Source organism: Acanthaster planci, linkage group LG08 (assembly GCF_054643075.1).
Source record: "Acanthaster planci isolate LZ-2023a linkage group LG08, COTS_SCS, whole genome shotgun sequence".
In the NCBI taxonomy this organism is placed as follows: domain Eukaryota; kingdom Metazoa; phylum Echinodermata; class Asteroidea; order Valvatida; family Acanthasteridae; genus Acanthaster; species Acanthaster planci.
The window spans coordinates 4,657,161-4,684,946 of NC_141784.1; the positions used below are offsets into that span (position 1 = coordinate 4,657,161).

At 41.1% G+C, this 27,786-nt stretch overlaps 1 protein-coding gene and 1 long non-coding RNA gene across 4 annotated transcripts; one reads left to right on the forward strand and one right to left on the reverse strand.

The window, feature by feature from the left end:
• Positions 1 to 1,010: 1,010 nt before the first annotated feature.
• Positions 1,011 to 27,419, forward strand: nfe2l1 (nuclear factor, erythroid 2 like 1). Of its 3 annotated transcripts, none has more exons than XM_087140356.1 (4): positions 1,011 to 1,246; positions 23,479 to 24,424; positions 24,880 to 25,026; positions 25,346 to 27,419. In XM_087140356.1, the coding sequence occupies exons 1-4, from the start codon at positions 1,034 to 1,036 to the stop codon at positions 26,005 to 26,007; spliced, it is 1,968 nt and encodes a 655-aa protein (XP_086996482.1). In that variant the 5' UTR covers positions 1,011 to 1,033; the 3' UTR covers positions 26,008 to 27,419. The 3 variants fall into 3 exon arrangements, with proteins under 3 accessions (XP_086996482.1, XP_022081666.2, XP_022081665.2); XM_022225974.2 differs by lacking the exon at positions 1,011 to 1,246 and adding an exon at positions 17,722 to 18,131; XM_022225973.2 differs by lacking the exon at positions 1,011 to 1,246 and adding an exon at positions 21,567 to 22,679.
• LOC147798313 (uncharacterized) lies at positions 9,072 to 12,200 on the reverse strand. The gene is made up of 5 exons (XR_015426234.1): positions 11,998 to 12,200; positions 11,733 to 11,825; positions 11,402 to 11,504; positions 11,188 to 11,269; positions 9,072 to 10,961 (listed from the first exon to the last, which is right to left on the reverse strand). It is a non-coding gene; the product is annotated as an uncharacterized LOC147798313 (long non-coding RNA).
• Positions 27,420 to 27,786: the final 367 nt, after the last annotated feature.

Consider the following 27,786-nt stretch of genomic DNA (forward strand, 5'->3'; position numbering starts at 1 on the left):
AAAGCAATTTCGGGTCATTCTGATCTAGAATTCACAACTGTTTATAAGATCCTGAGGTTTTTTCCTGCGCCTTTCTGAGCCCTGAAGGGAGATGGGGGGGGGGGAAATGACCTGAATCGCCAGCCCGGGCCTCTGAGTCACCTCACCGGAGTCGGGACTCAAGGAATGGGGATAAATTAATGGAGATTTGGAGGTGCTTTAAGGTGGCTTAACATCTCAGCTTTATGAAAAGAGCCGGTTTTAACACATCACAGGGACCTAGATTTTACTTAGCCCAGGAATCTATAGAACGGTGAGATGCACCAGCTGTGGGAATACGTGAAGTGTAAGAAGAGGACGGACTTTTGTTAATCACCGATGCCTGGAGATACTATCATACGCTGTATGTAATGTGACTATCTCTCCTCCACTGCACGTTTTGTGCCTATTTACCCAGTACACACACCCCATCAGTGCACAGTGTAGGCTGGCTGGACCACTCAGGAAGCCCCCAATTTATCACAACGTACAGCAGGGGGAAATGACCAATCAAACGACTTCTGTTGGCATAGTTTTCGGTATTTCCAATCCAAGACAGCAGTGTGATGCAAAAGACTGTATCTGACATGCCTCAAAACGGTCACCCTCGACGGCGGTGATTTTCCCCTTCTTCCTCCTCTTTTTTTCATTTTAAACGGACACCCATCCCTGTAAAATAGTGCAATCCTCCAAAGTCACCGATTCTGCCTGGAAACACAAGCCGAATGGGGAACTACGCAGCAGTAAAGTAACACTGGGATGCGCAGTAACACTAACAGGGACCCGTGGACGTGCACGCGCACGCGAATCCAATCAGGAAAGAGAGCTCCACTCCTGTATCCCTCCGCCTCTGCTGTCTATACTTACCATGCCACGGCGGCTGCATACACAGTCAGACTAGCTGGGAATATGGGCAGTTCAGAGGCGAGGCTCCCCCTCGCTTAGCGAGACTTTAGAAAGTCACAGCCATTCGTCAGTCGACGCACACTGGGACGAACAGGGACTTATATGCGCCATGGATTGGTTGTACAACCACACCAGGTCATCATGCCGTCATCAACCAAGGAAAGCCTACTATCACCACCATACCCACCACCACCACCGGACTCACCATCACCACAATCACAGGCAATCTCACAAGCAAGCTGTCGGAATGTGTGGCCCTAGATATCGTGAGCTGCGCAGAATGTCTTTCAATTCTTACGGAATTTACCATCCATATTGTAAGGTAAATATAACTTAATACGGTTTCAGTAGCAAACAGTTTTGGTTTTTAAAAACAGCTTTTGCTTATGGTCCAATTAATTCTATGATTCTATAGAAAGTAACACCAGAATTGTACAAACTCTGCTTTGTTTTTCACAAGGCCATTGTAAAAACGCTTTTTTGCGAACAGTGCACAGCACTACGAAGTTAAATTTCCAAACGCGTACGTCCACAATTACAAAAGCGGCTGTGTGTTTGTAGTTCATGTGCTTATGACGCCAAAAAATAAACCTTGAACACTTCTATTAATGTTTGGCTTCAAATTTCGTGACCCACATGTTGGGACTGTTTCTAATTAATAAACTTAACCGCCATCGCAAACTTCCCGGTCTTCTTTTAAATTGCATGCGTTTCCCGGAAAAACGACATTCAGAGGATGGCATCTGTCACGGCCACAGGACTTAATATAGGGCAAGTATTTTTATTTTTACAACATGGTAGGAAAAACGCGATAAAAAAAAGGTGAAGATCGATTTTAATCCAGTCTGAATTGCTCACAATAAAAAAAGAACACAAAACGAAAAAGAAAATTACATGACTGAGACTGCTGACGTTTACGAGCGTGAAGAGAAGACATTCTGATAATTATTTCAATGAAGAGAGAAATATTTTTGCAACATTTTTGTCAATGAATTCGCATCAGTCAGCTGGGGAAAAGAAAGCTTGATTAACAGAAAAAACCATAATTTGCCACTTGACTTTCTGAATATTCATGCCCTTAAATAGGTGGGTGAAATTTCGTCTTACACTCAAGTTTCTACAGAAAGATATACTTATTTCACATATTGTCAGGACATATTCTTAAGTACAATTATCTCTCTTCACAAAACTATCTGATGTGTACATAGTCTCTAAACTTTCAGATTTAAACGAAAGGACGTCGCGTTGTGGTTAATTGAAACTTCAAAATCTCCTGGAAGCTTTGGAACTCGTTTGACTCTCAGCCGAGAAAGAAAAAGTTGAAGCCACGTTAAAAATTGGTTCTGAAATTAGGAAGTGTACTTAACTTACATTGGAACTTATCTACCATAGATCAATCTGTATAAAGGAAAGCTTAGCCTTAAAACAAACTCCAGAAAATGGGAGGATGCTTTCACTCTTCGTTTTCCCAATGAGGTTGCAGAGTAAGCTTAAAGTCTTGTTTCAAATTTCATCCATTAATCTGCGGTCGTCACGCTCACTGAAACAAACGAACAACATCCCCTTGTAGATACAGCGCAAAGCAAATATATTCCAGAATTTGTTATGAAAAAGTGCAATACTTGAATCGATTAGATTCTCATTATTTCCAGATTAAATCGTCCTCTATTTTGGAATGAAATAGTACTTTTTTGTAAGTGTTTCACGGATATTTTAAGCATCAGGTTTAAACAGACAGGGAGTCCGAAAACGAGTGTCCCGAGAATAAAAACAAAGGGTGCACCCTGAGCTACCTTTAAAGCTCACTGGAGGAGAAAATACCGACTTGTTTTAGGATACATGTAACTAACATCTTAAATAATTCAGCGGGTGTCTTCCCTCTGTCTTAAAGTCAACGGAAGTAATGGTCTTCCGTTGAACGGACGCAGTTATCAGTGTATCCCTGTACGAACCGTTCCACGTGTACGCGTATGGGGATTTGGCTAATCTATAAACCAGCTCCCATAATGAATTTGTGGTACAGAACCACTTGAGATTCTGTTGGGATTTCTGAAAGGGTCGAATGTAATCATGAGTAATTTTGGAGGGGTACGAAAAATATCCATGAAAATCGTTTTGCATACGGACACGCGAATGCATGAAAACGATCGAAAAGGCTTGCTGTTGTGATCTTTGAAAAAAAAAGATGGCGTACTTTCACTTTAATATGAGTCTATGTACACTGTGAGTAATCACAAACTTCCCTGGGTTTTCCATTTATATCGTCGTGCACAGTCAACGGAATTATATGTGCTGAAAGAAATGAATGTTTTTCAAGGTAACAATTTCTAATTCGGGAATCCTCATCTCAAAGAATTAAGTCTGTAGCGTAGGTACTTTACTTCAGGAAAAAAGCCTCACTGTCGTGGTACATGCATAAATTTTTCTTATTTAGCTTTGTATATTTTGGAATTGTCACCTTATGCAGGCTTCTTACCCTGGTTTGTAGATATTTTGTTGCTGTGGACGCTTTCAAATTAAATGTATAAATCAAAAGTCTTGTACCTTCGAAACGCAACACCGTAGTGGTTAGGATTAAACTAAAGCCAGACGAGAGCTCAAAGTGTCATGAAACAGTGGCGGGTCCAACATTTACGAAAGTGGACATCGAATCGGAGATGAAATCTGAACATAATGAGTGAGGCATGTTTTATCTCATCTCGGGGGAGATTGTCTTCAAAGTTATCAAGCAACCGGTTGAAAGCCGGAGAAACAAGAAGGACGGGATGGGCCTATATCCCCGAAGAAAGGGGGTTGCCTCTCGACGACTGACTGTAACCAGTCAAAGTTACCCCGCAACAGCCGCTGTTTGCCACATAACTTCGAGCTCCATTATAATAATTGTCTTGTTTCTCAACCATTCCAACTACTTAGGAGAAAACGTTTATATTTATCATTTCTCATGTTTAAACGCATGCATCCAAGCCTAACCTCCTTTGAGCTGCTCATACCCTCATCAAGGCCACGTCCAACCTCGAAATCTTGAGTCAGATGGCATGAATCATTGTAACACTCTCAAATTCCCAGGTTTGTCAGGTCTTGAGCGTTGATTTATCATCAAATGAATGTTCAAGCGTTCTGTTGTGTCTGATTCGTGTTCATTGAGATTACCTGGTGATTCGCATACGATAAATGGCAAATCATAAGGATTAATAGAGGTGCATCTGGTTTACCAAAATGTTATACCACTTTTATTATCTCTCCATGTTAATCAACCCGCATACACGGGAGGAACTTTAAAAGTTCAAACGGGCCTCGGCAAATTTACAGGAGAAATGTTGTTACAGGCAAATCCCAGGTAACAAAAAATCACAAACTTTAATCTCACGCTGCGATCTGATCTGCGGACGGGAGTGGCCTCAGCCCACACACTACCTGAAATCTCCGGTCAACTCGTCGGCCTGCGACATCCCTCACAGGCTAGGCGTGGGAGGGTTGATCCAGCTAATATGCACTACCATCACATGAACTCATAAAACAGTTCTTGTCCCGGTTCGTGGGACCTTTGGACAAAGGTCTGAAAAGTTGGCTTGCTAGGGTATAAAAGAACAGCTTCTGAAGCATATTCGGATCCGAATGAACCAGGAAACAAGTAATTTTCTTCACTCTACGACAAAAGTTTTGGTGTCAAGATGCGAAAATTCGTCTTGTAAGGTAGGCCCGTTTAGAATATAATCGATTTTGTGAACAGATTGTTGAAGTCATCTGCTTGTGCGTTAAGTTGTGGATCCACCCCCCAACTTTAAAAGTAAGCCACTGAGGTAGGTGTAGAGGCAAGGTTAGACTATGGAGTCCCTAGCGTAAAGGCCAGTGTAGAGCATGAATGTCTGGTCAACAACGCTTGTCTCCAGGACTAATCATAGGCTTTTCCTGCTTGACACTATTCTGCATCAAACCTGCAGTAGGCCTAGTTATCGGGAAAAGGTAGTCGGGGATTAAGCCTCTGTAGGAATACACTTTTCAGGAGAGAGGGGGGCTTGAGCTCATGACATTAAATTGAATGATCCTCAGAACTTCAAACTAGGATTAAAGCTTGCCTGTGAAAGGATTAAGTTCGACCGCATTTCCTGGGAAGGCGATTTGTTTAATGTACTATCGTTAACATGCAGTTTTCACATGATGCGGTAATTGTTTTACTCTTACACAGCACTTATTTACAGTAAATGTGTACAAAGGGAGCAGTTATGGTGAAAGCCACAACATTCTCCCTAATTTTCGGGACAACACCATCCTTCCTGATGTTTCCTGGATCTGATGTTTTATGTCTCGCCCAGCAAAAAAGAAAATGGACACAGATCAGCCTGTCGTTACCACGTACCGACACTACCAGTCTGTTCAGTTCTGCAAAAATAACTGAGCGAACTTTAAGTAGGTCAAGAGTTACTATTTCACCTACCTCATATACATGTAGACAATTTGGATTTTTCCGTCAGGAACGAAACGGTGTTTTCGCGCGTCTACATTGAGTATGTGTTGTCACGTCATCGTCTTCTGACGTCTGTGCAACTGATGCTTATTGGCGACCGTGGGTTTTCTTAATGATATTGTCTTTTGATTTGAAGACTAGTATTACTGGTATAAACAGCGAGAAAAGTCTTTAATCGCCGGAAAACTTGAGTTTTCCAGTATCATACTGCTTCCGAAAACGAGGTTTTAGCGCATAAGCCCTGCGATCAACTGGCTGTAATCAAAACAACTGAAATTGAGAAAGTGAGCGGTCTTTATCATTTGAGGGTTCTGAGCATCCGAAATGCAGGAATGTTCATAGAATAAATGATTCGACTTATTTGTTCTTAATTCAAAATTACGCCCACTTTTGAATTCGCTGATGTGCTCGCCAAGAATGACACAGAAGTATTCAAGTGGCTTTGTAGTGTCGGTCATTCCCTCCAAACTCGACAGCGACAAGTGATTCAGATGGATTTCTTCTCTCGACAAACTAGAGACGCATTGTAATATGTATAATTTCTGCACGGTGGACCTACGCGTCGATGAAATCTGATAAACCTCGTCGGCTCATTAAAACAAAAACAGCAAACAGTTGCGTCTTATGAGAAAGTTAATGATGACAAAAAGAATATCTCTTTTCTCAGTGCAAGCATGGAAAAAAAGATGTCGCTCGAAAAGCTTTTGCTGACTTTGATGTGGTTGATCACAAATTGGCCTTTAGTTTAGTTTAGTTTTAGTTTAGTTTGGTTTAGTTTAGTTTAGTTTAGTTTAGTTTAGTTTAGTTTAGTTTAGTTTAGTTTAGTTTAGTTTAGTTTAGTTTAGTTTAGTTTAGTTTAGTTTAGTTTAGTTTAGTTTAGTTTAGTTTAGTTTAGTTTAGTTTAGTTTAGTTTAGTTTAGTTTAGTTTAGTTTAGTTTAGTTTAGTTTAGTTTAGTTTAGTTTAGTTTAGTTTAGTTTAGTTTAGTTTAGTTTAGTTTAGTTTAGTTTAGTTTAGTTTACTTTACTTTAGTTTAGTTTAGTTTAGTTTAGTTTAGTTTAGTTTAGTTTACTTTAGTTTAGTTTAGTTTACTTTAGTTTAGTTTAGTTTAGTTTAGTTTAGTTTAGTTTAGTTTAGTTCAGTTCAGTTGAGTTCAGTTCAGTTCAGTTGAGTTCAGTTCAGTTCAGTTCAGTTCAGTTCAGTTCAGTTCAGTTCAGTTCAGTTCAGTTCAGTTTAGTTTAGTTTAGTTTAGTTTAGTTTAGTTTAGTTTAGTTTAGTTTAGTTTAGTTTAGTTTAGTTTAGTTTAGTTTAGTTTAGTTTAGTTTAGTTTAGTTTAAGGTTTAAGGTAATGACCCTGCATTAGGTAATCCCGAAACTTTGCTATTGGGAAGATGCCAGTGCTGGCAAGCAACGACAGCCGCTCGACAGAGATTGAACCTTTCATCCTGGCCGAGCAAGATCGACCTTTCCGCGGCGAGACAGTCCTTGCTTGAGCGAGTACTTATCCGTCAGGGCTCTTTTTTTTTTGTCTCGACCCAACCAAGGCCACAACAAGGGGAATATAGCATTTCTAGCTGTGGTCTGACCAAGTGCCAAGTTTAGAACTCTGCCTGACGGGGTAGACAGGTGGCCGGTTTTTTCGTCTGTGTTTTTCGACGCAACGCTGACCAGGGTTGAGGAACTAGCAAATGATAAGCTCAGTCATCAACGTGAGTCATACTAACCGGCAATTTGACAATGAAAAATCTAAGCGAGTTGATATAATGCTCTTTGGCAGAAGTGCCAACTGGCCTGTGAATGTATTAAAACGATCGGACTGAAAACGTCAAAAAACTTGTGGCAGCATTGGCAGTATTTGTATGGTACAACAGAATTATGAGGAAATTTCCGGTATCGATAATGAGATTTGTTTATTTCGCAGTCATTGACCCATAATGGGAAGCAGCCCGTGTCTTCGGATGAAAGTAACGTAGCGCCCTCTTGAGCTCTACATTTGCCAGGGGAATGCAGATCACGCACTGCCCCATTACTGTTGATTGCTTTGTTCCCTCTTTCCCCCCTTATAGGCCTACGTGTTTTAGCTGTTGTTTCGCCAAAAACAAACTCATTGTTTCACTTTGTTTTGATATTTCTTATGGTTTATCTTAGTCTTTTTTGCTTTTCAATATATATAACCATTCAAATCGTATCTGTTACGTACAGGGGCGTGATCGACGGTTAGATAAGATTAAGATTAAATCCTGAGTGAAATCATTCCCTTGACATAACGCCACAAGGAAATACCTCTTTTGGTGAAATAACAAACAACAAAACAAGATCTGAAAAGTTCATCACTGTCAGGAAGTTCAGCCCTGGAAAAATAACATCCAATGTACGGTGTTCAGTGAACACTGAAGGCCACTACAACTAAATAAAGTCTATAGTCCCTAAGGGTGCACTGAACCAATTCAAGCTCCATTGAAAATGGTGTAAAATCAACCAAGTTTGGAGCCCCATGGCAGGCAACTGAAGTCCGCGAGGCCTCTCAAACAAAAAACAATGTGTTGTTTGGTCCTTCAGGTTTCATTTGATTTTCAATTTTTAGTAGGTTAACCAATGAATTTTTTAATTATCCGCCCAAAACAAACTCACCCCCAAAAAGTGAATGTTGCCAAGCCCTCCCAGCGGCCATTTTTCAAATGACATCCCTCACCTTCCTGGGGCTCTTCTGACTAATTTCCAATCCCATTTTCGTCTGCTTTGCCCCAGATGGGTGCCCCTGAATCTACAGAGATGATCCTGGGCCATACTGACACAATCCCACCATTTCTTGGCCCAAACAGACCCCTCTTTTCGAAACAATCTCTGGGGGTACTTTTTCTGCGCCTCGGCCTGGCGGAGAATTCTCCTTGAATTGGGACACTGCACCCCTAAACTCCCTTCTGCCGATGGTGATGACGTCATACGTTACTCGCGGTGAACCTGGAATTTAGTGGAAACACTTTCAATGACGAGACCTTAACATTTTGACAATTAATTGCTACAAAAGGCTCGATTCGCTGAGACAAATTACGTGAGTCACAAAAATCAGGCCAGGGTTGTTTACTACGCGACTGTTACCTACCTAGGCGAAGAATGATCTGACAAGGTCAGACCGGAAGTCAGCCCAGCTCCACCGGATGGCACAGGCGCCATCAGCGTGCAGCGCAAATAGCTAGCTCTGAACTTCCGCAGCAGCAGCAGCGTGACCTTTGTATGGCACACTGGAGATAACTGGTTTCCAATCAGTAATCAAACCCGCCCTCTGTCGATTGGCCTTACTATATGCACCAAGCATTCGCTCGAACGTCACCCAGCGCCCGAACAAGGTGCAGGGAAGGGCTGGTCGATGGTTTTGAACTATGATTGGCTACATTGTGCACGACCTGTGACCACGAGGTTATCACTTCCTGTTTGCAAAGCGTTATTTGTATTTATGAATCGCCGAAAGTAATAGTCAAGGAGCACGGACCCTGAAAAAATGAAAGTTCTCAACCCTCATAACATCTAAGGTCTGACAGCATAACTTGGTGGAATAGACCTTAGAGAACATTTCTAGGTAGTATGTGGCCTCAAATTGTGGTAGCACTTTTGCGCTATACGTAAAAATATTACAATATTTTGAAAATGCGATAAATAATAAAACACAAAAGAAAATTCGAAGTCTTGCTTTAAGCTGCAACTTCTAGCTTCTGTTTTTATTTCATTTCCCAAGAAATGGATAATGAAACATTATAATCCCTTAATCTGTCACAAATGTACATGTCAAGGACTTGGGAGGTCCAAACAATGCTGCCACGCCCATTTTTCGGTTGTAGGGCGGGAACGTGTAACTCATGTTCTAGTGGCTCATCAAATTTAGCGTATTTGTATAAATGGATTCCCATTTCTTGAACATTTCAGTGTTTTAGGTGGTCAAGGCAGCACTACCAAGTCCATTTTTCATTTACAGAAAAATGCAAATTCCTCATTTGAGGCTTATCCTATCAGATTTAATTAAACTCATACTTTAATTTGAACTGACTAATTGTGGCTGCGGATATGCTACACCACACAGTGTAGCATATCTGCAGCCACACAAGTGGGGCTAACTAATGTCTCCTCATATGAATTCAAATTAATTGTCCATTGACTCCACATCATCGTAGGAAAGGCAATGGCCCATTTGACTAAGCATTGTCACAAGCTGTTTTGATCCAGTGAGGTGACGGATAGCCATCCCAAGGCTTGCGTGCTTCGGCATCTTTGTGCGAGCATGGGAGGAACAGTAGACAATATCTTGGGCAAGCATAATTACGCGTCGCTCGTCTGTATCATTTTTACAAGCAGCATCTGTGAACTGCTCACCTTCCTCCATTTCTGGGTTTGTAATTATCCATCGTAGTAACCAGTACAAACTGTCAGGAATGAGTGATCTCGACGAAGCTTGCGTGAGGTCACTAATATTTGGAGGTCTAATAGAAATGCCGCTGCATTCACTGATGTCTGCTTTGATCAATGTCGCTGCCTGATGTATTATTTTCTGCTGGTCGTCACTTGCATTCTCACCGGATGGAACCCCTTGCTTTGGATTAACACTCTGTGCATCCAATGTTGACCTCTGATGTGCAGCATTGATGACATCTTGCAAGCATACTGAGCTTGAGTACACAAGCTCAGACCTTGATGGCCCAAATGTTTGGTGGAAAACAATTCCATCACCAAAGTGGTTTTGCAATCTGTTTTTTAGCCGCTGATTGGTGTATGAGTCAGCAGATTCTCCATGATCTTTCAAACAATCTTTGTACTTTTTCAGCAGTGTTGTCATGTTGAAGGCTTTACCGGCTACAATGTTAGGTGAAATATCTGCAACCAACTCTCTCATTGCAATGTCAAATGTGCTCTCCTGTTTGCTTTCGATGGCAACTTGGCGCTTGAGATTTGACTTGCTCACATATGTGGAAAAGCAGGCTTTGTGATACTTTCCTTCAGCTGCCACAAGGTCATTATTGACACCACGCAGCACCCGCAGCAGCTCTTCATCTCCTCTACACTCAGCAGCATGATAAATAGTTTCACAGACTTGAAATGTGCTGGCCGCTACCATCGATTTCACTTTTTTGTGGGTTAGCTGTTTGCAGAACAGGCACTTCGACCAGTCAGTGGGAGTAGATTTGGATCTGGACACGCGTGGTGTTCCACTACTTGTATTTGAACCCGCACTACTGACTGTGGAAATCTCTGATGGAGTCGGGGAAATGGCACGTCTCCGTTTCAGAAAGTGACGCAGATTTTCCTTGCTTGTGAAGGCCTCATAGCATTTGGAATGCCAAAGAAATGAAAGTTCTGGCAGATGTCCAATGTCAGGCTTCAGACGTTCATACACATCGTCTTCACGGATTTCTAATGCAGAAATCAGTTTGGGTATAGAGGACGGCAGTGGTGTTCTTAGGGACTCATCTGTATCTATCTGGCAGATTACACACTTGTCAAAATTTGTTCGTCTTTTTCTCTTTGCAGGTAGAAGGACAAATGACCCCTCATCATCTTGGCTGTCCATGCTTGTGAGGATGGGCACTATAACATTGAAACAAACATAACAGCAACCAAATAAAATTAATGTTTGAAAGTGCCTTGAGAATTAACCACTACTCTTAACAACACAAATAACAGTATGGATAAATCTTTTTGAAATTATGTATATTTATTTATGAATCAAAATCTATTTCTTTTTAGTATACTGTTAGGCCCACATGTCCAACGTAAACCATAAAAGAAACAGCAATGGGAGTGAAACACACACCTGCAACAACCCTTCTTGGTAGTTAGAAATAATCGCCAGAAGACAACATGGGATGAAGCGACTTGGCAAAGAAGTGACGTATCTGTTAAAATAAGAACGAAAAGGTTTCAGTAAATGTCTGGTCTGGAAGAAATATCAAAAGACCATCTAACTTTTTAAAAACAAATCCCCTATTCAAAAAAGCAACAGCAACATCAATTTGTGAAACACATACTCGTTCTTTTTAGTCCATGACAGTGAACTCCATTTGCTGTTGGCCCGCTGATGAAGATGGGACGATCATGACAAAGCTCTCACAGAGAAAAGACGTCTCGGTGCTGTATCATATGAAAGAAATGATTTTGTATTTTTTCACATGAATGATGTTGTCTCAAGTAGCAATTTAATTTAAGTGCTAAATATGGATACTACCCTTACAATGGTGCCAGTAAGACAGAGCCTGTTATCAGAAATCTTAATCAAGGCCCACATGTTTAATACAAAGTATAAAACACGTAGAAGAAAGGGTTACACCTAAGAAAGAGCGCTGAGAATGAAAAACACACCTGCATTATTAACCCTTCTTGGTCCGTTGGTAGTCAGAAATAATCATCAGAAGACACTATAAGATGAAGTGACATGGCAAAGAAGTGATGTATCTGTTAAAATAAGAACAAAAGGTCTTGTAAATGTCTGGAAGAAATATCAAAAGAGTATCGAACCGTGATCTGACATGGGTTTCCCCAAATTCACAATCCCCATGACCATGGTCATGAACAAACATGACAAATCGTGTTGAAAAAAGTTATGCAAAACACTTCTGGAACCTACCAATAAGCTTGATTGTCCTCTTCAGTCATCAGGCAGAAGTCTGTCGAATGCTGCAACAAATGCCTTAGGCTTTTGTCAAACTTCAGAGACATTTGCAAGTCGAAAACTATGGATGATCTGCAACTAACGTGACTAAGCTATGCTTGCCATGTGTAACCTGATCTGAAACCCAGACCCGTTGCATGAAAAACGAATAGGTCTTTTTCATGTGAGGCACCAGACTATATGCAAAAACCAAAAGTTTTATTATTAATAATTTAAAATACTAATATTAAAGTGTTTTTTATAACAAATAACCATTAAAAATGAAATCTTTGTAGTAAATAGTTTATTATAGTTTTCAATGATATAAGTACCAAAACAAATGCGATAAAACTTGCACTAAAAAATACATTGTGTTATAAGCCTAATATGTAAACAGTGTTTGGTCTTTACAGAAATCCCCACTGAAAGAAGGCTTGACTCTTCAAAAAATCACGATTTTCTCAAAAGTGATACCACAATTTGACACCACATACTACCTAGTGAAGATGTGTAAGGTATAAACTACCACTTTATGAAGTCAAACCTTAGATGTTGGGGGTGTTGAGCTAACTCCTAAATTAGAGGGTTTTCTGGACTTTGCTCCTTGACTATAATGCTTTGGCACGGGCAAAGTGTCGGCTGTATGATGAAACATGACTTTGGTACGATCACAGTGTGGTCATTTATCGTATCGTCTAGGTATCACTGATCACGTGCCTTTTGGCGATATACTTCAAATCAATGGTTATCTTGATCAATTTTGGATGAACGAAAAAAGTGTAGTGAGAATATTTTCAGCAATGAGAAAGAAAAAGAAAAATATCGAATTGATAACCGCCGCTCGTGTAACGCATTGCCCAAGGCCATGCGCCTGTCAGAAATTTAACCACAATGCTCTGTGCGTCGTTACCTGTGACCCCGTGTGACGTATTTCCTTCACTAAAATCAGTGCAAGGCCACCTGCCCTTCCCAGCGCCCTGTTTGGGTTCTGGCTGACGAGCGAACCCCGATTATAGCCGTCAATAATGGGGAAGCCATCTTGCTTTTTAGCATTCAAAGCTATGTAACTATTAAAACTGTCTAGAGGTAATAGGTCTAGTCTTTGCTCCACGAGACAATGGACCTAGCCATAACTCTGGAAGCCCCTTTTGGACACGGCCTGAGGATAAAAGGGGAAAAATGGTCTGTTCCCTTTTATCAATACGTGAAGTTGTATTGCTATTGGAAATGGATCAAAAGGGGGCTTGACAAACATGACAGCATCATGATAAAGGCCTATAGCACAATAATGACCAATACACTTTCGGCGATCCCAACCGTGAGAGGTTTTATTGCACATTTCCAAACGTTTTTCGTCCAAATTCATTCAAATTCGTCCCGAGAAGACTGGAAACGCTAATACTACAGTGAATTTAGTCATTGATCATTCCAAATGATTAATGGTTGATCTTTTTCAACATTTTGTCCATTTGATGTCATCAGATTTTTATAGAATCGTCTCCAGTCGCCCCATGATCACGTACTGTAAGAATTGAATTAGTCTTTGTTCAGTCGATTTAAATAATGTTTCTATCCAATTCATTGGATGGTGTACAAGCATTTACAAACGTGCAGACAGTGTACAAGACAAGAAATAAAAGGTTACCAACTTAAAAAATTACCAATCCCAAGGACAATAAGAATTGAAACGACTGTTGGTGAAAGATGTGAAAAAACAATATAAATGCATGTTTCCTTTCAAGTATATGGGCCTACTTGTTTCTCGCATGAATTGGCAAATGTATAAAGTTTCACTTGCCTTTGCATAGACCTTCATTTCCTCTAGTTTCTGACGCTTAAAACTGTCGAAGAAATAAATGGACACACAAACGTATGGAATAGATATCATTTTTGCCTATTGAAGATATATGGCCTACAGATCTATGTTGAACAGGAATTTTAAACTGCTCTCCAGACATACAATAAAGCAAATATTTTTAAAGTAGAAATGAACAGATGAACATATACCAACGATATTATAACAATCATGTGACGAATTTGAATGCAATTTAAATAAGGCTTATTAATTATTAAACTGTTCCATCCATTTTACGTTTGGCAATAGCGGACGACGACATCTGCGTGGCTTTCATGAAAAAGTGTGGTAAATGCATGAAATTGTTTTGAATAAAGCGCAAATATGGGTGACTAAGACGAAATTTAACTGAATAATGAAAGGCCCTGGGTTTTAGTAACGAATTTGAAGTCAACCGTTTATGAATTTGAACAAAAAAACGATTTGAAAAATGCGGGAATTACTGTGCAGTGTGCTTCATAGGCCGAGGCCGAATGGCTTCGTAATATTTAGAAATACGTGGAAATTGCGTAGAAGGCGCTATACCTGGCGGCTTCCAGAGGCGCTCGGTTGGCCGTAGCCAAACGGTTTGGACTTGGTGACAGCAAACGCAACTTTAATTCAATCTCTGCCAGATCTGCTTCGGTTCAAATTTCGCGAACCTTTTCATTATCATGCCTCGTTGAACTGCTTTAAAAAGGGCGTTCAACAACTGATGAACCCGCTGCATGTAAATGCAGGCACGTAATTGGGGTACATTTTGCGGGGGGGTATTTGGGAGAGCCCCTAATTTTTTGGAGGTGGGCGCTCAACGATTCAGGGGGGGCATACGGGGGCCACTTTAATTTGGACCAGTAATACCCGCACCATTTTCGTGAAGGGTATTACATTTTATCATCCATCTACGGTTTCTTGAATTTATGACAGAGAGAAGATTGAACATTGTAAACAGACACCGTATCTTCTGTGTATATGTCTATTTGCCCTGTGTCACACATTAAAAGCGATGATCTCACAATTATCGCAAACTTGGTCAGGTCAACGGTGAAGTTATCAGTGAGCTTTGAGAATCACATTCAACGTTTTGAAAGCCACGTACATTCGAGTATATTTGAATCTCCCTTGATCTTTTGGTTGAATCTATTGTTCATGCAGGCCTATGCTTTGGTTGAATAGCTAAGCAAAGGAATAGGGTCAGTGTGCAAAAGGTACGAACGATAACGCGCAGTTGAACCTTCTTGAACGTTTATTGCCCGAGACCTTTTAAATCAGACTTGAAGTTCACTCCTATTGACCTAATCTATTTATTCTTTCTGGTGATAATAAAACCGGGGGTGCCTCAAAAGTGCATGGACATTGTAGCCCGAAGGCCACAGAAAAAATGAAGAGAGAAAAGACATTAAGGTCCAGCTTTCGAGACGGGAGGAAAACCCTGCAATAAATACCTATGCAGGGAAAACCAAAAGAGTTATAGGTCGACTGAAAGCCAAAACCACATGACCACCTTGGTGAGAGACGAACCCAGTCACAGAGACGACAGGTGAGGAATTTTTAAAACATTTTACAATATGCCCAAGCTTTTCTGGACAAGTTAGGGTGTTGTTTGTTACTGTTAAGTAAATCAAAGAAGACAATGTTCAGCTCACACGTTTTCACATCCAAATTTACTTTTTGAATCTTCTTCTGAGAAAAGGTTATTTGATGGCTTATTGTAGTATATTTACATTTTAAATCGCCGAACAAACAACAAAACATAAACAGCCCAGCTTTTTTTGCACAATTCAATGCTTCATATAGTTATTGCCTTAGATGACATCATAGTTTTGCACATGGATATTCAAATTTACATCAGTATAAAAACCAAAAGTTCCGAAATACAGATTAAAATGGCCAAAAATAAAGACGCAATTTCGGGGCTTGGAGTGAAATAATTGTATATTACATATACATGGCCCCTTACCCTCAGTTGTTACATAAACGTTCATTCTACGGATTCATTCGTTTCCTTTTCATAGTGTAGGGACTTTTGTGGGTGATGCACTTTCAATATGTGTCATTCGTCCGAATGACGCGTGACGATGAATGTGAGAGACCCCCCCCCAAAAAAAAACAAAAAAGAATGAAAAGAAAGAATGGAAATTTAACAATTAAAGAGCGCAATTACGTATCCTCAGAGCAAACACTGACACCCATTATTATTCGTATAAAGAAGTGTTTAATTTTTATATTCTAATTTCTGTGGTACTGAATGAAGTTTCTAAATTTACAAAGGTTACAATCTCTCCCCTCGGCTTATTAACTAGCATGCACCATAGCACAAAAGCAGACTCTTGCCGATAACTGGATATTATTACACAACGTTCCAAACACACTCAGTGATGGTTTTTGTCCCTGTTGCCGGTGACAGGACGGGTGAGTGCCATAGGCTACAGGGGGAGGGGTACAATTAGTCTTAGACTCTTTACTACACTTTGTTACAGAAGATGTAATACGGGCGGCTCACAATAGTGCGCCACCAAGAGTTTGCAACACGTTGGCCAATCATAAGGCGCGAAATTTGTCGACCCTTTCCTAACGCGCATCGGGTCGACAAATTTCGCGCATTGTGATTGGCCAACGCGCTGCAATCTCTTGATGGTGCACTATTGTGAAACGGCTGTATTGTGCTCGGGCGCATAAATCAGCTCATATCTTAGGCCGTGCCCGAAACGGGCTTCCAGAGCTACGGCTAGGTCTATTGTCTACGCGTCTCCACACATTTCCAATGGAGTGAAGACCTAGACCTAGCTCTAGACAACAGATTCGGATGCAGCCTTACATTACTATTCCAAGGCTGTAACCGACCAAGTGGATGGATGACGCCCACTCCCCCCGGGGCGGGGGGGGGGATTTCACTAAAGCTAAAAACAAAAAAGATACAACGAAGTACGTTTGACTGTTTTGTTTTGTTTTGGATTTGTTGTGCTTGTCACTTTTTTCTAAATGATACAACAAACGAAAAGGAATGAATAGTTATTTGTTTTTCTTCAGATTTTTTCAATTGGACGGTAAAGCGTGTATTTATGTTAGCGTCCCCTAACACCAGAAAAAAATGGTGAAAAATGTTAACATTTCAACTAATTTAACTAATACACTGTATATATGACTAAAATATATATATATATAATACTTGCAAGTTGGGATTTTGAAGTTTTTTAAATGGTCAAACGATCTCCAAACAAGTCTTCATAAATAATAGCCGCGTCTGGATTCGTGGCTACGTCTGTAAATCCCACACATCACTTAATAGGAAACAGATTTATTTTTTAGTTCTTATTGAAGGTTCTATTCTTACTAAAACACAACTATAATATAAACCCACAGTAAATGTCCAGTTCTCTTGTCCAACTTGTCCTATTTATTTTTTTATGATCTTTGAACAAGTGTAAAAGGAAAAACACCGACCTGCCACCTTCTTTCCCCCATAGTAATACTGCACGGGGCTGAGCACGGTACGATCTCTACTGCCTGAAAGCGCATGATTTTTACCATTCAGTCAAGCAGTGGCTAGTGGAACAGTCTGTGTACTGCAGGTCCGCAACTTACGTCAATCCATAGTCAGACTCTTAACCACCCAAGGTCAAAACAGTGGATGAAAACACATGTATTCCAACCTTGTCCGGTAGCTCAACATCGTCTACCAATCATCACCCCAAGAAATGATGTCATCGTACTTGCAGCCGTCAACATGAATTATTCATCACTAATCTTTTCCGTATACGGGTACGGCCGGCAATCCCATATTGAGTTGCGTCAACACGTACGTACATGTACGGGTGTATGTACATGTACTGTACGTGTACATGTACGTGGTGTACATAGTGCGTTATTGTTTGATCTTTCCCATCCCCGGGCCGGGGTTGAAGTACAATTGAAAGCAGCCGTGTCTATGACCCGTACTCGAATTAGTACCAGGCTGCACTACCAAATTTAGGATTTTGTAGGCGTGCACCGGTAAGCCCACCGCTGACATAGTGTCAGTGTTCAGTGACCCGATTGGCGCGCCATACACATTATAGTATTGGTTCTCCATGTACCAACCATTAATCTCGAGAACAACCCGCACAATACACGGTTCACAACTTGTGGACGTCACACTCTATACACTGGTCTAGTACTGACATTGATTTCACTGGAACATATCGCAACAACCATGGAGGTTTTACAGGGACAACTGAGTCCGAACATGAAAATGGATGTAACTGATGGATCCGACATCAAAGAGCAAACACAGAAGGTAGGGGCCGGCAGCGCTGTATGCGTAGACTCATGTAACCTGACTGTGGTGTGTCATGTGATGACCATGTTATTGGAGAGTGTTCAGTGTTCAAATTTGCTAATGATGTAGTTATCATGGGTAGCACACATGTACAACCATCGTGTGAACTGTATAATGCATATATGCTCACCAGAATGCGGTTTCAACCATGTAAACCGCTTCTTCTTTAACCATACTTAAACCGTGTTAACATGGTGGTTCACATCATGGTTTTCTCATGGTGTGGATCGCCTTCGATGTCACGATCATTCATGGAGAGGTACATGTAGTAGATCGACTATGCTACGATTCACTGCAAGCATGAGGGTATCCCTCCAGTTTTACCGATTAAATCATGTTGCAACTGAATTTGATGTTTTCATTGATAATGGTCTTTTCTGTTTTGCATTATAAGTTGCCACCAGGCAGGCAAAATGGGCGGTACATCATGGTACATAAATACATGTAAGGTGTATGATATGGCACTGGAACTCCATGCATGCAACAGACTAAATGGCACTAAGAATTCAAAGTTCAGAACCCCCGTTAACGTCTTTTTCAATGAGTCTTCTTGTTTTACCACATCTGTTCAGAGTTATTTCAGTGAAATTTTAAATGCTTCTCAATCTCAAATTAATTTTTTTATTATGAACTTGCAACTCGCAGTATAAATGCTGGAGATATTTTTCCCAAGAGACGAGACAGTATAGATAGCTACGTATATGTATTTTGTGATTAACTAAGTAGTCTTCATTTTTAAGGTGCTAAAAACTGTCAGAGTTGCAAACAGTGTGAATGCAACATCATTTTCAACATTCATTCATTTTTCTATATGCTTTTCCATTTGTTATCATTGAAATTTATTTGATTTCAAATCAATAATGAAAGGCCAACAGGTAACAACAAACGAACAAGCACAGTTTCATCACTTTATGCAATGGCATAACGTTCAACAGAGTGATCGGCAGTGATGTGTCTAGTGGCAGGGGGGAAGTTTTGACACCCCCCCTTATTGAGAGATGTTGTTGGTTTCTCCTTTTTTAAGAAATTGAAATTATCAGCATTTAAGGGAACTGCATAACCACCGTGGTGGGTGACTACAAACGTTACAAACGAAAAAAAGATGGACAGTTGTTTTTTAGAAAAAAAATCCCATTTGGTCCCCCCACCCCCATATATAGACCTCGATACATTCCACGGTTGATTGGTTGCTTGGTAAAGTTGGTTCTCCACTCTGCATTGTCTTTCACCATCACTCCCAGAATTCTAATCCATCTTGTGTTGTTTTCCTGCGGACTGCATGTGTAGTGCCAAACTGCATCACATCCTCACTGCAAACATTCCCTGACTAAAAGAAGGAAGATGCATAGAGGCTGCTCGTCAAAACCTGAGATTTAAGTGAAACTTTCTGTCACCAGGATCGAGTGATTTGTTATTGTTTGCTCTGACACAGATGTGAGGCAGTATTGCCAGACACATCAAAAGTTTGGAATACAAATGTCTCAGGAAAAGTTTGTAGAAAAATGCCACACAAGATACTGTACCATTACCCCCAAAAGTCTGATTTTGTTGTTTGAAAAGTGTTTAAAACCTTATTTTCATAAAGCTGAAACAAACTTCAGCTGCATGTACATGTACAACCACGAAATTGATTGAACATGAGCATGCAAGGTCAAAGGTCAAGGAGTGTGGGTCCTTCCTAGTGCAAGCGGCAAGAAATCGATGATGATGCAGATTCTTAAAATTGCACCTCTTGCAAATTCTTTTTAAGGGAACAAGTGCTTGCCCTGTCATGTTGTTCATCTTTGAGGTGGCAGAAGATGTTTTTGTGAATCCAGAAGGAATTAGTTTGTAGTGGACGATTCTCGTAATTAGAAAGTGAAAATTTACTGTACATAAGTAAACTGAAAATTCACTTCCAATTAATGAAACAAGAAAGAATCCATATTTTGAGTGCAACTTTTGGACTCATCTATAATTCACTGTAGTTACTTTTGGAGTTTTTGCTGTTGAAGATATTTATTTCAGTCTAACTTGGATCTTCGATTTAAATGTACATGTACCAACCCGCGGTTTTGTTCCACAAAAAAAGATAGTTCATCCTCAATCCTCAGGCATAGTGGTAGACGTGAAGTGACTCAAGTGAACAAAGGTTTCTTAAAATTATAAGCAAGTGTCCATGTTGAGTTGCACCCTCTTTTTTCTGTACTTTTGTGATGGATGCGTAATCAGGAAGTGTTCTTGTGACTCACTGTCGCGCCACCGAATAATTGCTTTACATTTTGTTTAAGAAACAAGGTTACAAGGTGATTTCATAGTTTCAAATATGAGCTCAAAACATCGGACAAAGGACTGTGTTATGAAGAAATTTACTTGGACGTTGTACAAGCCTTGATGGATTATGAACTTGCGAAGCAATGTTTTATGGGATTTACATGCAAATGGTGACTCCTTCAATTGGGTGAATTTCCTGAGCTTTTGTGGAAGCAGGTTAAGAGAGAACTACATGTTTGTTGGATTAAAAAATCAAAAGTGAATGATGCGCAGTCGTTTGATTGTTAGTCACTGAAGTTGAAGAATGTTATTATAGAAACGATGGTCTTATTAGTCACATGAGGAAAAACTAGACATGTGTTGGCATGCTTTGACTTCCGGGGCGATATATTTAGACTTGTTTTGGTTTGAGCTTCCTAATTTCGTTTTCACTTGACGGCGGGCCTGTTCTGTGAAACAAAATACTTGAAAAGAAGGGAACAAAGTTTAACATACAAGGGTACCTAATATTGATTTTTTTTTTTAGTATTTATGAGGCAGCATTTGAGAAGAAATTTTAACCAACTGCTTGCAAGAAGTATAACAAGAAATGGAAAAAACTTTTTGTGTATGAAAGAATATATAAAAAAATTCCAATTGTCATAATTCACTAACTTTATTTTTGGAATTTCCCTCCGACCTCATTCAGTAATATTAAGTCCAGGATGCTGGAGTTGTTAAGGAGAAACCTTTATCGTTTTCCTTTTTAGGTATTGGGGATTGAAAATGCGTATTGTGACGCCAATTACTACGGTTCACATTTGTGCGGGTAGGTCCCGTGCCCATAGTTAGTTGTTTCACCCAATGTTCATTCCTTTCAGCCAAAGAAATGGAAGTTTTGCTTTAAACCTCGTTTGTGTTCCACTGTTGTACTCAGTAAGTTTAACCGTTCTTTCAACAATAACAAAAATACCAGAAATCGTGGCCCACTCGCAGCAATTCTTATGCTAACTGCTCCCGCCGTAGCCAGTGTTTGCAGGTCATTTGCATTTGCGTCATCGCCGTGCGACCGTCCCGTACACTTCCAGAAGGTTCCTTCCACAATCACGTGGAGAGTACGCGTGCGCTCGTGAAGTCATTACGTCATGTCTAAATATAGACTCAACGACCTGACTCGACACTCCTGTTCTAGTCTTTGTGTGGTCTATGTGTATCTGTGTGAACAACGGAGCAACTGAGGACAAGGAAAATACGCAAATGTACAGCCTGAAGACTGAAGAAAACTATCAGTAAAGAGCTTGAAGACTGTGGGCTCCAAAAAGATTCGATTCATCGCAGGAGTGGAATTGCAGCGTTAACAAATTAGGGGGTTTTCGTCGTGTCGGGCGGAATATCCTGACCGGCGTTTTTATCGCGTGACCTACCATCTACTTCTTGTGGACTATGATGAAATCACTCAACTGCTGAATCAGGCGAGCTAACGCAAAGCCGTGTGCGTGATTTCGGAGATTGCTGGACTACGTACGAATGTTTAGGTTTGGAAATAAGTAACTTTGCCATATTGACGAGACAAAGAAGCAAAGCCGATAATACAGTTGTGGTCGATTGTTTGGTTGAGATGAGTTGAGATTTTTCCTGGACTGGGCTTAGTCATGTTAGTTGGGTCTTTGTGAGGAACTTGATTTGTAAGCTCCTATCCTGCAACGGTTGCTGAGTTAGTGTTTGTTTACAACTGCCTCAGTTCTCACCATGCATCGTAAGAAACCCTGGCGAGATCCATTTCTCACATTGGCTGTTATTTTGAGTCTCCTCCGGGTTGACTGGGATGATTATATGCAGAGACAACTGGGCTCACAATTGCCAGAGATCCACGAAATACTGCTTGGACAAAGCGCTGCTCTGACTGAGACGCAGTTCCACAATCTCTACAATTCTTTAGACGGTAGCTATGTGAATTTCAAGAATTTGGACTATGATCTCCACAGCCAGTCGGCTTTTAGAGAACTCAACTCGCTCTCCCACGGCCTCTACCCGGTCAGCCGGGATTTTAGAGAAGTTTCCACATGGCTGTTGGATCGACTGGAACCCAATAATGTCAGATCTTTACCCCTTGTCAACGTAGCATCTGCTCCGAATAACAACAACAACAATGACGAAAACAACAATAATGGCGAGGCTTCGGAAGGAGAAGCCAACGGTCCAGCACAAAACACACTGGATGGTGCTGTTGCTGTGACGCACAGCGGCCAAAACATTGTTGATCTGAGTCCAGAGGTACTCAAGTGAAAAATTGTCTTTGTTTCTAAAAATCCATAAACAGAATGAAATACAGGCCAAAGAGAACCATAAGTCAGACCCTTTTTCAGTACTGCGCTGGAAATTTTGTATTATTTCAAGTTTTGATCAGGGTTTTCACTTGTGTAGCCACGTTTTCCCCTATTCAAAGGAGATTCGTAAAAGGGGCATTGTCCTTTGTGCCAATATCATAAGATTTAGCAAAGCAAAAATCCCTCAATTAAAAAATCCAAGCTTATTAAAAGTCTTCAGTTTGGAAACTACTAAAGCAGACAGCATTGTTATCAGAAAATGTACACGTAACCAGTAGTCTCTTTTGTCAACAGCCAAACACAATTGCACACTATTCAGCCTTTCTGATCTTACAGGATGACCTTAAATGATTCACAGAGCTGTTGTCACATTGTCCATTACTATTCAGCAGATCCAACCATTCTTCTTCAAGGTTGGAATTTTCCTTTCACAGGTTACCTTGCCTTTCTGTGGGTGTCCTTTCGTTTGTTTCTTGTTGTGAAGCTTTCTTTGGAGCATTTCATCTTATTAGACTGACAGGAATTCTTCACACACTGGCAGTAAAAGTGGACAATGTATATTTGTGTATTTTTCAATCAAATTTTCTGTCGCGTGATTTTCTTGAATGAGAAACCATAGATACAGTCAGGGAATTCCAAATTTCATGGAAGTACAAGTTTTCCCAACTGATTGTGATGCAGGCGTGGTGAGGTTTTGATGCAAAAATCTCATGATACTTTCATTTCTGTATTTCTCTCGAACACAGGATATGGACCTCATTGAGGCTTTGTGGAGACAAGACATTGACATGGGTATTTGCCGGGAAGAGTCCTATGCCTTCAAGGAAGATCTACTGGTGGAGAAAGGAGAGCACGCAGACAAGCTGAAACCCCAGCAGCAGTCGTGGGACCACTTCGGCTACAACATCGATGGAGAGACGGGAGAGTACGTGCCCAACCCGCCGGGGCTGGAGGTGGTACAGCCCCAGACACCCCAGCCAACCCTACCTCAGGTCCCCGTTCAGCCAGATGGGAACATCTCCCTGGAAGACTGCCTGCAGCTCCTTGAGGATGAGTACCTACCTGCTGTGCCCCAGACTGATGCTGAGCAGCATCAGGCCCAGCAACAGCAGCAGCCTCTGAGCCCCCAGGAGCAAGAGCAGCGGTGGGAGGACCTGGCCTCCATTCCCGAACTCACCCGCCAGCTCCACGAGCTCCCCGGCCTGCCTTACCAAGCCGCAGTGGACATGAACATAACACAACCGCACACCACCCAGGATGCCTTTGCCATCAACGCCACCACAAACGGCAACGTGAACCTGCAGAATGCCACGCTGGCTGCCAACCGAAACGTGCTGCCTGTTGAGCTGCAGCGGCTGTATGAGTTCGTCCAGCCACCAGAGGTCTTCTCCCCGTTGTCCAACTTTGCGAACCTCAGTCTGAGCTCGACGTCACCGACGGGGTCGATCAATGGCCAGCAGAACCTTAACTTCACTAGCTTCCTCCTGCCAGACCAGACGTTCTCACCAACCCTGGAGACACCCATGCCAAATGCCACTGACAACCAGGACAACTCCTCTCTACTGATGGAGCTACTGAACACATCCAGCGTGGGTGAAGTGGATCCCATGGATGTGGACTTTGACGAGCAGATTCAAAATGTCATGCAGGCATTCGGAGAGACCAATTCCACTTCCTCGTTCGAGGGATCATGTAAGTAACTATCTTGAAATGGCATGGAATTCATAGCAGCAGACTTTTGAGGCGCAGACGTACCAGTCCTTCACAGTATTATGCGTGCTCAGGACGACGCATGCCTGCTCAGAACAACACACACATGCTCAGAACTGGTAAAAAGGACACCAAGCATATCAAAGTCTCCCAATGAAGTAATGACTTATTTTTCAGAACCTGTTTGGCAGTTGTTACGGATTTTTGTGAAGAAAAATCAATTCTGACATTGATCAACCATTTTCCTGATGATCTAAGTATGGTGATCAGACACCAAACACATAGATTTTTGTACATGTATTTTACAAAAAAGTCCATCTTTCTATTGTAAATAGTTCTAGGACTCCAAGTATCCATGCTGATTGCATTTATATTAACCACTCATTTTTTTCACTAATATGGAAGTAACTTATTGTTCTGTTGACTATCATTTACAGGCTCTGGATTTGAAGATATGAGTGACGGGAGTTCCCCGTACCACACCAGCGATGATGGCTTAGAGGGTGCTACAGGTTACAATGCCAGCCTAGATGGAAATGGCCTGAACGGGACATCCAGTGGCTATGGCTACCACAGACAAAGAGGTGAGAGTACAGATCAAACAGGGACATACCTTATCTGGCCTTGGGAGGCCCGCACTGGTCTAGTAACCAGGCTGCAGGGATGGTGAAAGATGACATAACAGACAAAGGGGCAATATCTTGAGGGAGGTTAAGAGGGGATTGACGAGTGAGGATAAGGATCCTTTGCATTTTGTTTTTAGAAATGTCTTCTACTGCCTGTAAGCAAAATGTCTGCCCATTACAATTTTAGATCTTTCTTCAAGGATTGATTGGAGTCAAGTGGTCTTTTGTTTCATTGATTTAAATGATAAATTGCTGTCAATGCCCTTATTGGTTGTAGGTGGTTCAAGTTGTGGGGGTGACAGTGACAGTGGAAGTTCTTTCAGCAGTTACAACAGCCAGTCCTCTAAGCCCGAAAATGTCAAGCACAACCATACCTACGCCTCATCCTCGAGTTCTCCCACCAGCACCCGCAGCAGCAACAGCAGCAAGAGCAGCTCCACCAAGAAGGACAAGCAGAACGTGGTCAAGCTGTCGCGCGACGAGAAGCGAGCCCGCTCCCTCAAGGTGCCAGTGCCCATCGACAAAATCATCAACCTGCCCGTGGACGCCTTCAATGACATGCTGAAGAAGTACGAGCTGAACGACGCCCAGCTGACGCTGATCAGGGACATCCGCCGCCGCGGCAAGAACAAGGTGGCGGCCCAGAACTGCCGCAAGCGAAAGATCAATGCCCTGGTGTCGGTGGAGGTCAACATCGACAGCCTGAAGGTGGAAAAGGAACAGCTGCAGCTGGAGCGCGAACAGATCGATAAGGAGACGTCCGACATGCAGGCACGCTACGAGCAACTCTACAGTGAAGTCTTCCAGAGCATGTGTGACGAGCACGGCGATCCGGTAGACCCTAACGAATTCACCCTGCAACAGATGCCAGATGGTAGCATGTTCCTTGTCCCAAGGAACAGCACCGACCTGGACAAAGACAAGAACACAGAGAAATAGACTCTGACTGGTGCACGGACATGAATGCACTTGCACACCTGATCAGACAAAGCCTTAAATGTCAAGAGAGATGGCACAGTATCAAGTATCACTAAGCTTGAATTGTAGCATGTATGTACGCTCCTCCTCTGTAGGTTCTTTTGAGTTACATAATCTGTCTTGTCGTTTTGTTTCAATTGGTTGGTAGAGTTCTTGTCAATTGGGATGAAATACGAAATGCAAAAATACTCCTTATGGTGACTTTAAAGTTATTCTTAACAGATGATTCGCATTGATACTGTCAAGATTTGATTTATGCAAGCATGGCTTACTTTTTTTTTCAATGAAAGGAAGTATATGCAGAATCGGTCACCTTTCTATTTTACCTTGCTCTTTTCATGGTAGCGATTGAAATTAAAATATATCTTGTACAGCGTTCAGAGAAATATACTGTAAATAATGTGCATATTTTGTAAATAGCAGCAGTCTGTAAATATGTACAAATATTGAAGTAAGTTTGTTTGGTCCAGTTGTTCACACTACCTCTTAACGTACTGTTTTGAATATCACAAAGAATGTTTTTTCCTGAGTTGTAATGGCGAGGTCTGTATGTGAATTTTTCCCATCCGTATCGAGAAGTTTGGCACGTAACATTCAGCATCAGCAATGCAGACTTGTCCTCTCTTGTCTAGGATAAAATCATGCTAAGTTTTTGCATGCCGTTGCAACCAAATGGGCGTCAATAAACTATTGGTGTCATGGTTTGATATTTAATGGATACTTTGCGGGGAAAAGAGAGAAATTCAAAATGGTATGAAGCCTTATTTATTGTGAACATTTAGTCCAAACAGTTTATTATCAAAGAAAGATTTATTGTAACATACTTAGAGTACATGCCAGTAGATTTTATGGCACTTGTCTTGCAGGCTCATTTGCCATTTCTTTGTTTACAACAAACAGCTGGATATTACAAACTGGTAGACAGCTGTATTTTATATGATTTGTAATCTTTATTGTTTGCAATGTGTAAATTCAACTCTGCATTTCATGCAAAAGGATCAAAATGATTGTGTCTTTTCAGCTTAGCTGTGTGCGTATTTGTGCTGGTAAATATTTTGTCTTTTCTGTTGGCAGTAAATTTGAAATGGAGTCTGCAATTTTGCTGGTAGCTGTCTTTGTGCTGTTCTTCCAAATAGTTCCATGTAAAGATTATTGTTTCGACTTTTTGTGCATGTACACAAAAACTTCCTTTTTTATGTTGTGCTGTAATAAGGACAATCTATTTCTGACTGACAAATGCATCGTTATCTTATAAACCACTTTAAAGAAGAAAAAAAATTATCGCTTCCCACACTAAGATATAAAACCTGATTAATATGTGGGTTTTGTTTTGCTTCTTTGACAAGTTGAATAAAATTACCACGAAATCTCAATGCTTTGTGTGTCTGTATATACTCCTTGGACGTGTTTGAGTTCAAAAGCGCAGAGTTAGAAAGTTTAAGTCTCTTTTCCTGAGGGAGAAAGAAATACATTTTTGTTGAAAGACTAACAGATCATACTGTATACCCACACCTTCCCCCTCCTATTAACAACCACCATTTTAATAGTTCTGGAAAACTACAGGGTAATGACACAGCAAGTGACCACTTACACGATGTTCATTTACATAATGGATCCTTCAGTAATATGGTGGATAAACACTGGTACTCTGATCTTGAGGGTAGTCACACACTACCATGCAGTGATCTAATACCAAGATGACCAAACATTATGTCTGCATTTATGAATCATCTGGGTAAA

Coding starts and splice junctions, on each gene's coding strand:
- nfe2l1 (XM_022225973.2), top strand. CDS start 22,155: ATGCATCGTAAGAAACCCTGGCGAGATCCATTTCTCACATTGGCTGTT. Junction 24,425..24,879: donor TTCCTCGTTCGAGGGATCAT/GTAAGTAACTAT, acceptor TATCATTTACAG/GCTCTGGATTTGAAGATATG. Junction 25,027..25,345: donor TGGCTACCACAGACAAAGAG/GTGAGAGTACAG, acceptor TATTGGTTGTAG/GTGGTTCAAGTTGTGGGGGT.